The following is an 11,125-nucleotide window of genomic DNA, read 5'->3' as shown; positions in this document are numbered from 1 at the left end:
ATCAGTGTGGGGAAAAGGAATGTCTTAACTTGTGAGACATGATTGGAAACAGAGCAAAAGGGAAACGGGAAGCTAATTAAACATCTCCAGAACCCTGTTATTTGACTGGCACTGAAGTAAACAAAGGAAGGAGGGAAAAGAGGGCACTTCAGGGGATGGCAGTATAGTCACCAACTATGGAACAGTTACAGGATAACAGATCTGTGGTAGCCGCAATGGAGGTAATCTTTATTAACCAAATTCCATCTACCTAGAAGTATGTCAAGCAATTTAATGCATCATCTTATTTAATCCTTACGACTTTGCAATGAGGTAATAATAATAATAATGACTACCATTTTTTGAGCATCTTTTACATATAGGGTGAACACTGTGCTAAGCGTATCATAAACAGTATCTGATTTTATTTATACAACATGATTATGAGATTGGGACTGTTGTTATCCACAATAGAAAGAGGAGAATATTGAGACTTAGAGAAAACAGCATTTCTTCGGTCATGCAACTGGTAAATAGAAGAAATAAATTAAAATCTGCATCATTTTATCAAAGAACCTAATCTTTTAAATGCATCACTATTCTGGCTCTCAAGTACAGATTGCTTAAAAATGAACACGAAAGCATTATTTATCAATACTCATGGTCTTTTATTTTCCTCAAAAATAATCAGGTCCAAAATAAAAGTATTTTGCAAAAAAAAAAGAAGTAAATTGCCTTGCTGAGGAAATTTGTATTCGAGTGCTATTTGTTTTGCGGCACTGAAAATTTTACTTATAACGGGGTGAAATGAGAAACTACACGACAAAGTCCAGCAGTTTACATCACACAGTGCTCAGTAAACAACAGCTTTTTTCTATTACCTGGGGCTTGAGCCCATGTCTGGTAAGGCCGAGTTCTATTGCTGTTTTCTCTGCATCTGAACCTCTATTGAGAAGCGTTCCAATTTGGCAAGCTGATCCAAGACATTATGAATTGTAAACCTTGTCTGTTTTCTAATCTGACCGTAGATCTTAAATGTGCTGGGTGTCTGAACAGAGGCCAAACGGCTCAGGTCCAGGCCTACCTATCACACCCGCCTTCTGGCACCAACCAGCAGACTATTCTGTGTGGGAAGCAGGAGAGGCCCTGAGCACTGTGGGCGGAGCTACTTCCCTTGAGCCTAATATTAGCAGCAGGTTGTCCTGAGTGGGAATTGCTGCATGGTTCATCCCAAAACCCCTCCCCTCCTGGAACCTGGGGGAGATTTCCTCTGGGGATACCAGTAGCCAGAGGCTGTGTGATAAAGACAACAGCAAGTTAGATTCTACCTCTCCCTGAGCCGCCAAGTTCAAGGTCCTCTCCCCTCACTGTATCTCAGACTCTGCATTTGTCAAATGAGAGAATTGGACCAGATTTGTGCTTTTTAAACTTTCTGGGTTTCTTGTCTCCTTGAGAATATTTGATAAAAAAGCTTTGGACCAACTTCCCATGGTAAAACAACAACAAAAGTATCGCTTACACTCTATCCTCTTTTATTTTTTATTTATTTATTTATTTTTTGAGACGGAGTCTTGCTCTGTCACCAGGCTGGAGTGCAGTGGCATGATCTTGGCTCACTGCAACCTCTGCCTCCCGGGTTCAGGCAATTCTCTGCCTCAGCCTCCTAAGTAGCTGGGATTATAGGTGCCCACCAACATACCCAGCTAGTTCTTGTATTTTTAGTAGAGACAGGGTTTCACCATCTTGGGCAGGCTGGTCTTGAACTCCTGACCTTGTGATCCACCCACCTCCGCCTCCCAAAATGCTAGGACTACCAGCGTGAGTCGCCATGCCCGGCCACTCTGTCCTATAGGGGGTGCAGAACGATTGTTTTCCTTGAGCTAGACACCAGCAGAGGGAGTTCTGGATTAATTTAAGATACGGTTTGAAATCTCTGCTATCACTTTTGCATTCAGATAGCTGTGTAAGCATTACTTCATCAGAGAAGCTTTCCAAACCCCCTAAACTAGATCAAGTTCTATTCTTAGCCCTTTTAGCGCCCTGTAATTCTTCTTCAAAATGCTTTACACAATTCTAATTATCTTTTGAATATTTGTCTACTCCATTAGACTTACTTCGTCCCTGGCAGCTCAAAGCTCCCACAGCATGATCTGAGGAACAAAGTGGCAGCTTCGTGGCCTTTTTTGGTTGTTGTTTAATAGAAACAGGATCTCGCTCTGTCACCCAGGCTGCAGTGCAGTGGCGCAATCATAGCTCGCTGTAACCTTGAATTCCTGGGCTCACACAATCCTTCTGCTTCAGCCTCCTGAGTACCTGGCACTATAGGCATGTGCCACCATGCCTGGCTAATTTTGAAATTTTTCTGTAGAGATGGGGGTCTTGCTATGTTGACCAGTCTAGTTTCAAGTGATCCTCCTACCTCAGCCTGGGATTACAGGTGGGAACTATCATGTATAGCCTTCATGGCTTTTGCACCTAGCCTCGGAGGTCACAGAGCCATCACAAGGTGAGCCAGGTGAGAGTTTGCTATTCAAGGACTCCAAAGAGTATAGCAGAGGGTGGGCCTGCAGGAGTCAGTGGGATAGCCTGGTGTCTATTGACCTCATCGCATCTCCATCTCCTCATCGAGCAAACACATGAGCACGTACCATGTGTTTGACACTGTACCAAGCTCTAGGATCATTAGGTGACCACAGCTCATACTTTAATCCCTTACATTCTTTCTGTTGTAAGGCCAGGGTGTAAATTAAACACAGCCCAATGTACTAAGTGCTATAACAAAGTGTGATGATGGGTACGGATTGGATTGTATACCCCCCAAAAACACTTTGAAGACCTAAGCCCCAGACCCTGTGAAGGTGATCTTTTTTGAAAATAGAGTCTTTAGAGATGTAATCAAGTTAAAATGAGGTCATTAGAGTGGGCCCTCAACCGATATAACTGCCCTCTGTAGGAGAAGAGTAGAAGAAACAGAGATCCACACACACTGGGAGAAAGCCATATGACGACAGAGGCAGAGATCACAGTGACAGGTCCACAAGCCAAGGAATGTCGGAGATTGCCAGGCACACCAAAAACTAAGAGAAAGGCTGGAACAGTTCTCCCCTGAGCCTTCAGAGGGAGCATGGCCCTGCTGACACTTTCATGTCAGGCTTCTAGTGTCCAATACTGTGGGAGAACAAATATCTGCTGTTTTAAGGAGCCCAGTTTCTGGTATATTGTTATAGCAGCCCAAGGAACTAATAGAGATGGTCAGTTTGATGTGTTAACTTCACTGGGCTATCATCCCCAATCGTTCCATCGAACACTGATCTTGTTGTTGATGTGAAGATATTCCGTAGATGTGATTAACATCTATAATCACTTGACTTTGGGTAAAGGAGAATATCAGAGCAGGCCTGATTCAATCAATTGCAATCCCTTTAGAGCAGAATGAGGTTGCCCTGAAAAATCAGAAATTCTGCTTGTGAACTGCAGCTTCAGCTAATGCCAAGGAGTTCCAACCTGCCCTTCCTGATGGCCCACCCTGCAGATTTTAGATTCGCCTAACCAGCCCCCATGATTGCAAGCCAGTTATTTGTGATAATATATGGTTCAGTTTATCTAATGGGACTCTGATTAATACACAAAGGGTTGATTTTGAAATCTATTTTCCTAAGAGACTGTGGAGTAGATGAAGCCTTCAGAGAGGGAGCTTTCGGGCAGGATATTGAAGCAAGGGTAAAGATTGCCAGGTACGGAAGGGCATTTCAAGTAGAGGGAGCAGCATATGCAGAAACCTAGAAAGGTGCCTTGCTTTCCTCCTCCCCCAGTGGCTGGAGATAGGAGTTATAGAGTTTATCCTGATTACTGAGTTTTTTTGTCCTCCATTATATTTTGCCCCTAGGAGACAGCCTTATCCCTCACTCCAGTCTTGGAGCTGCTAAACATTTCCAGCACCCTAGCAGCTCCCTCATGCCCTCAGTCCCTTCAAAGGAAACCTCTCGCCAAGGCCAGGGGTATTTAACAGAGATGGATGGCCTGGGATGTGTGATTATATGATGTCTGTGTATGCTTGTTTTTTGGAGGGGCTAGTTCATTCCTTTGATCAGTTTCTTGAAGGTGTCTGGGAAGTGGGGAATAAGAAACACAGCTGTGGACGAGTGGCGAGCCAGGCAAGGGTTTGCTATTCAAGGGCTCCAAAGAGAATGGCAGAGGGTGGGTCTGCAGTAGACAGTGGGAGAGCCTGGCGTCTGTTGACCTCATCGCAGCTCCATCTCATCTGTAAAAGGGAACTCATAATCCTAGTTGATGTTTGTTTTATTGGACTGTGTAAAGATCGATGAGATAATGGCAGCAGAATTCATAGCATCCTGCAGGGTGCATTCCGCTAACGCTTACTAAGCGCCTACGGTATGCCAGGCGCTAAGGGTTTTACCACCATCACCTCCTTAATAATGCACCATAGCCCAAGAAGGAAGGTGCAAGTCTCAGCCAGCCCACGTGAGGACCCAGCCGAGATGAGCCACCCCGGGAGCTGCCTTCGGGGCTGGAGGGCTGCGGGACGGAAAGGGGGCGGTGCGCAGGTGGGGCGGGCCGGGGGCGGGGCGGCGCGGCGGTTCCGGGATCCGGGTCCCGGACTCCTCCGCCGCCTAGGGGCGCGCTGAGCGCTGGCCCACTTGTCGGGCGCATGTTGGGGCGCGCGGCGTGGCGGCGCTGCCCGCGGGGACTGCGGCGCGGCCGGGAGGTGCTGTTGGTGTTGCTGGCGCTGCTGGCGCTGGCCGGGCTGGGCTCGGTGCTGCGGGCGCGGCGCGGGGCCGAGGCCGGGGCTGGGGCTGCGGAGCGGGGACCCCCGCGCACCCCGAGCCCCGCGCATCTTGCGCGGCGTGACCCGGTTCTGCCACGGCCGCCGGTGGCCGCAAACGCGCTGGGAGCGCGGGGCGAGGCGGTGCGGCTGCAGCTGCAGGGCGAGGAGCTGCGGCTGCAGGAGGAGAGCGTGCGGCTGCACCAGATCAACATCTACCTCAGCGACCGCATCTCACTGCACCGTCGCCTGCCTGAGCGCTGGAACCCGCTGTGAGTGCACAGGTCGGGGGAGGAAGCACGTCCTCAGAGCCTCGGGCCTCAGTTTCTCCATCAGAGCAGTGGCAGGGGAGGGCTTGGGTCTTCAGGATGGCGCGTCTTATTGAATCTCTCTCTGAAGGTAGCGTAAGGGCTCGTATTGGGGCGGGGAGGCAAGAAAGTAAAAAAGACAAAAGTAGAAAAAAATCCCTGAAATTGGCAAATCTGTTACTTGGTGATCTCTTTGCTCCCTTCTCCTTGAGAAGTTACCGTCTCCGCCCTGAAAAGGTGGGGGTCAGGGCTAAGCAGATGGGTTTGAGGCGAGGACCTCCCAGCACCCACAGGACAGCCCACTCTGCTCGCCTCGCAGTGCCTCCGCGAAGCTGACAACTCCTCTGGGCGGGTAGGGACCGGCTCCATTCATTCATCTGTTTGTGCCAGGTGAGGCGAAAGGTGGCTGGAAGGCCCCTCAGCGGCAGAAAGCCTCCTTGCGCTCTCCTTGGGCATTGGATTTCTGTGCTTTGGGTGGAGGAAGACAGGAAAGGGCAAGGGATGGGAAGGGCTCCTTCTGGCCGTGATCCAGCCCAGTTCACTCCCGTGGGTGGTGCCGGACTGGAGCCAGCGTGGTCCGAGGCCTAGTTCCTGCTGGAGCTGCTGGCTGGGCAGGTTGTGCCCTTGCCTAGGTGAGGAGCCAAGGCACACCCTGGCAGCAGAAGGAAGGCCAGGTAGCTGCTGCCACCTTTGTTGCTGGGCCTCCTGGACTTTCCCTTTTCCTTCGAGGTGGCAGGGATCTTCCAAGTCCATGTTTGAGCCCCCTCCTTACAGACTTTGAGGAAAAGAGGGCTCAGAGAGGGGGGTGCCCATTGGAGCTGGTGGGGGCAGCCTTCTGTGTGCACCAGGCACCTGCCACTCCTCTCCCCTCCAAGCCATTCCTGCTTTACAGGTGCGGAAATAGATTCAGAAAGGATAGGTGACCCACCTAAGGCCTCTTGGCTGGAATGTGGTGGGAATGGTCTGGAGGGACTATGGCCCTCCTGGCTCACTTGGCACCAGGCTGGTCTCAGGATTCTAGGGGCCTGCTACATGGTACCTTGGCCAGAGAGACCATGAATGCTGTGATGAGGATGCCCCACCTCTGCCCCAATGTTTCCGCTGTCCTCCCTGTTTCAGGGATCTCCTCCTGCCTAGCCTCATGTTTCTGCCTGAGGCATTTTTCACTGTTAACCTTTTTGAGTAAAACTTTGTTGGAATTGATAGTAGTTTCTCTACTCACCAGCCTAAGGCATGCTTAGCTCCTCGAAATCCTGAGGGCACTCACTAAGGCAAAGCCAGGGGAAGCTTTCAGGTTATACCCAGCTTCAGGTTAAATCCAGCCCAGGGAGATAAAATCTTGGCTCTTGCTTGTCACTTCTCTGATCTCTGGCAAGCTACTTAGCCTTTCAGAGCCTTGGTTTCCCCCTCATTTGCAAAATAGGAAACTCATAAAAGTGAGTCTCCATGAATTCTACATAAAAATGAGTGGAAAGAACACAACTTAGGAATTAATAAAGCACCAATACCTGGGAGCACACCGTGTGCTTAATTCTTAGTTTTTTCACCTTTCCCTGTTGGCAAAAATGTACTCAGGAGGTTGCTTTTGAGAGTTGCCCAGGGATTGGTTATAGTTTTTCTTTCCTGGTTCTAACTTCCTTTATTGTCCCAGGTTGTGAATATCTCTTTGAAACATTGTGGACAACCTGTGGGGCCTGTGGTAACCTGTCTCCATGGTGATGCAGCTGCCCTGTGTCCTCCCAGGATTTGCTTGTAGATCCTGCTGTTGCATTGACCCTGGGAAGTTAAGCCAAACCCAGCATGATAAGGGAGTGTGAATGCCTCCTGCCTCTAATTCCTGCAGCAAGGCCTGTTGGGTTATTCTTATCCAGCCAGAGAGAAAGGTGAGCTTCAGCTGTGTGGGTCTCTGTTGGGCCAGGCTTTGAAATGCAACTTCAGAGTGGTCAGTTGAGTCAAGGCCTTTTGTGGAGTCTCACCTTTTTTTTTTTTTTTTTTTTTTTTTTTTTTTTTTGTTTTTTTTTTTTTTTTTTTTTTTTTTTTTTTTTTTAAACGGAATCTGGCTCTGTCACCAGGCTGGAGTACATACAGTGGTGCAATCTTAGCTCACTGCAACCTCCGCCTCCCGGGTTCAAGGGATTCCCCTGCTTCAGCCTCCTGAGTAGCTGAGACTACAGGCACGTGCTACCACACTTGGCTAATTTTTCGTATTTTAGTAGAGACAGGGTTTTGCCATATTGTCCAGGATAGTCTCGATTTCCTGACCTTGTGATCCGCCTGCCTTGGCCTCCCAAAGTGCTGGGATTACAGGCATGAGCTACTCAGCCTGGCTGGAGTCTCGCTTTTATTGCATTGCATTCAGTAGCTAATCATAGTCTTGAGATTTTGCCTGAGAAACCTGAGTGGCAGATCATGAGTCCACAGTGTGGATATGGGGTCCCTGCGAGCCTAATAAACAGAGGGATAGTGGGGGTCCTTGAATATTGTAGGAGGGAGGGCCCCGAGGGAGCATCTAGTCCAACCAGAGAGGAAAAGCCACACCCTCAGGTCACACAGCACATCTTGGGCAGAGCCACAATCCAGATCTTTTACTCTTTCCTCCCTTTCTTTTTTTTTTGGGGGGGGCAGTTATTTCTATGTTTATTTTAATTATAAAAGCAATGCATATTCAGTCTAGAAATGTTGGCATACACAGAGAAACAGACAAGGAAAAAAATTAAAATCACCAATAAACCTACTACTCAAGGAGAACCATTGTTAACATTTTGCTGTGCCTCCTTCTAGACCTTTTGAGGCAGAGAAATAGGTTTTGAAAAATACACATCTAGGTACGTGGGGGAGAACCTACTCCAACATGATTATGTACATGGGCCCACAGTTGTTTTTAATGAAAGTCTTTTCTCTGCAGTGCCTTTTACCAGAGGCAAGGGGTAGGGACCATTTGGTTTGGCTCTTCCTGGTGTCAGCAGGGTGTGGCACTGTGTCTGCCTTCTTGGAGAAGGCCAGACTGCTGAAAAGACATTTCAGAGTGCAGGTCCTAATTCTCTGAGGCCCAGTATGGACCTAAACTCCTCTGTGAATTTAATAATTCACATGCCAGTGGATTTGAGTATGGTTTTGTTAGTTACAGCACTGAGTTGAGAAGGAGGCTAATGATGACTAGGAATACTTCCTTGCATGGAAGCATAATAAGTATTAATATAAATAAGTATAGTAAGTATAGGGAGTATAATAAGTAAGTAAGCATAGTAGTATATTATGAATAGCATCTCAGCAAGGAAGGGGAATTTTTACTCTGAGATGATAGCAACTCAAAGTGGGGAGATGGATAGCTGGATTTGTGGCCCTGGAGAACTTTTAGAAAGATACTGATGCCAGGAACCTTCCCCAGAACAATTAAATGAGAATTTCTATGGCTAGGACCTAGGCTGAATCTGATATGCAACCACGGGTGAAAGCTACTGGCCTAGAGCCTGTGAATTTCTGAGTCAAAAGTTTAGGGTGTGTGCTTTGGAGGGTGTGGAGAATACCAGAACTAGACAAAGTAAGGATTAATAACAGGTCAAATGTAGTTGAAGCCAGTGATGACATCATAGTCAATTGAGTGGTGTGTCACAAGGATATGGTTACTAATAATGTTGTACCAAAATTTGCAAAAAGTTTTAGTTTTCACAGAATACAGGGAACTCGAGATGATCACTGTAGCGTCATTCTCATTTGCAATCTGATATTTAGCAGAATAGAAAGAGTGGAGTAACAGACAGTACCCTCAAGGCTGGACATTTCTCCAGGTATATCTATGGGGATACCATGCATGTGAGCACCAGCTGTTCTCTACCAGGGCAAAACTGTGAACCGTTGGTCAAGGAAAGCATGGTGTTTGTATTTCTTGACTTGCTCTGGTTTTAGGCTTGTTAATACTGTAATTGCAGATGTGTGTCTAAGTTTAGAGGTCAGAATTTGGGTGCTGGGATGGCAACGAGTCTCAAAGTAGCTCTTTTTTTTTTTTTTTTTTTGACACAGTCTTGTTGTGTCACCCAGACTGGAGTACAGTGGCACAATCTTGGCTCACTGCAACCTCCATCTCCTGGGTTCAAGCCATTCTCCTGCCTCAGCCTCCCAAGTAGCTGGGATTACAGGCACGCACCACCACACCCAGCTAATTTTTGTATTTTTAGTAGAGATGGGGTTTCACCATGTTGGCCAGGCTGGTCTCGAACTCCTGACCTCAGGTGATCCACTCACCTCTGCCTCCCAAACTGCTGGGATTACAGGTGTGAGCCACCATGCCTGGCCTCAAAGTAGTTCTAAACAGGTAATTCAGCGAAAGTATGTCTTGCTAGGGTTGCAGGAGGGACTAGTTCATGAGACTGATTTTTTTTGGTTTCCCGAACAAAATATTTTATTAATTCTTATTAGATCCATCTTGAGATCATCAGAGTGGCCTTCTTTCTTGATTAAGCACTTCAAATCCATAGAACATGTTCAATTTTGGTTAGTATTTTCCTGATACCTTTTTCTTTCACTCATTCTGTGTCCGTATGTTTTTGGTATGTCTTTGAATGTATGTTGCTTGATTTTGTGTTGTCATTAAAAAAAAAAATCCAGGCCAGGCGCAGTGGCTCACGCCTATAATCCCAGCACTTTGGGAGGCTGAGGTGGGTGGATCACTTGAGGCCAGGAGTTCAAGATTAGTCTGGCCAATATGGTGAAAACCCGCCTCTACTAAAAATACATAAATTAGCTGGGTGTGGTGGCGGGTGATTGTAATCCTAGCTACTTGGGAGGCTGAGGCAGGAGAATTGCTTGAACCCAGGAGGCCAGAGGTTGCAATGAGCCAAGATTGCACCACTGCACTCCAGCCTGGAGTGAATCATTGACTTTTAACTGGATAGTTCTATCCATTAAAAAAAAAAGTCCAGACTGAATCATTGACTTTTAACTGGATAGTTCTATCCACTTATATTTATTGTGCTTACTGATACTTTTGGATTTGATAGTGTCATCTCATTTTATGTTTTCATTTGTTATGCTTTTTTTGGTGTTTTCCTCTTCCTTTTTCCTACTGCCTTTTGGGTTGATAGAGGCTTTTCCCCTCCTCATTCCATTTTTCTCTCTCTACTAATTTAGCAGTTACATTATCTATTTCTAATCTTTGGTGGTAAATTTTAAAGTACATATTTAACTTAACAAAGTCTAAAATTAATCATTAACTATGGACCATAGAACATAGAGTGCTTTTGTATTATCTTCTCTCCCAATTTGTATGCCATTTTGCTCCAATATTTTAATTCTATCTTGCTTTCAAACCAACAAATTAGGATAGCTAAAAATGCAGTAATTATTTGTTCAGATTTATCCACAAGTTTACCATTTTCCCTGCTCACTATTCTTTCCTGAGTCAGAGACCTTTCTGGGAATCTTCTCCTTCTTCCTGAACTACATGATGTATTAATTGCTGTAGAGAGGTCTCTTGTTAACCCTCAGTTTTCTTTATCTGAAAATGTTTTTATTTTGTTCTTGTTCATGGAAGCTTTGCTGGGTATATAGTTCTACGTTGGTAGTTTGACATTTGAAGGTATTATTGCATTGTCAGCTGGTTTTTACTATTGCTGTGAGATGCCTACAGTGACCCAGATCTCTCTGTCATTCTTGTTTCTTTATCATTCATTTGAGGTCTTCTTTTATTTAAGCATATTAAGCACACTTATTTTATATTCTATGTCTGGTAATTATGTTGTCTAGATTAGTATTTTCTTGTTGTTCCTACATGATAAAGACTTCTTTTACTTTCCTGTCAGTTAAGCCATACATTTAAAAGATTTTTTATTTTACTTTTTTTGAGATGGAGTTTTGTTCTTGTCGCTGAGGCTGGAGTGCAATGACGTAATCTCGGCTCACTGCAACCTCTGCCTCCTGGGTTCAAGTGATTCTTCTGCCTCAGCCTCCCTAGTAGCTGGGATTACAGGCACCTGCCACCACGCCCAGCTAATTTTTGTATTTTTTGTAGAAACAGGGTTTCACCATGTTGGCCAGGCCGGTCTCGAACTCCTGACCT

General features: G+C 46.2%; 1 protein-coding gene across 1 annotated transcript in view; it reads left to right on the top strand.

The window, feature by feature from the left end:
* Window positions 1-4,625: 4,625 nt before the first annotated feature.
* GALNT12 (polypeptide N-acetylgalactosaminyltransferase 12) overlaps window positions 4,626-11,125 on the top strand; it is a 45,437-nt gene continuing 38,937 nt past the window's right edge. The window contains exon 1 of the mRNA XM_017527824.2: window positions 4,626-5,034. Coding sequence (XP_017383313.1) covers window positions 4,649-5,034 — 386 coding nt within the window. The 5' untranslated portion in view covers window positions 4,626-4,648. The remainder of the gene's footprint in view (window positions 5,035-11,125) is intronic.

Source organism: Cebus imitator, unplaced genomic scaffold, assembly GCF_001604975.1.
Source record: "Cebus imitator isolate Cc_AM_T3 unplaced genomic scaffold, Cebus_imitator-1.0 Scaffold51, whole genome shotgun sequence".
In the NCBI taxonomy this organism is placed as follows: domain Eukaryota; kingdom Metazoa; phylum Chordata; class Mammalia; order Primates; family Cebidae; genus Cebus; species Cebus imitator.
This window is presented reverse-complemented; position numbering and strand designations above follow the sequence as displayed.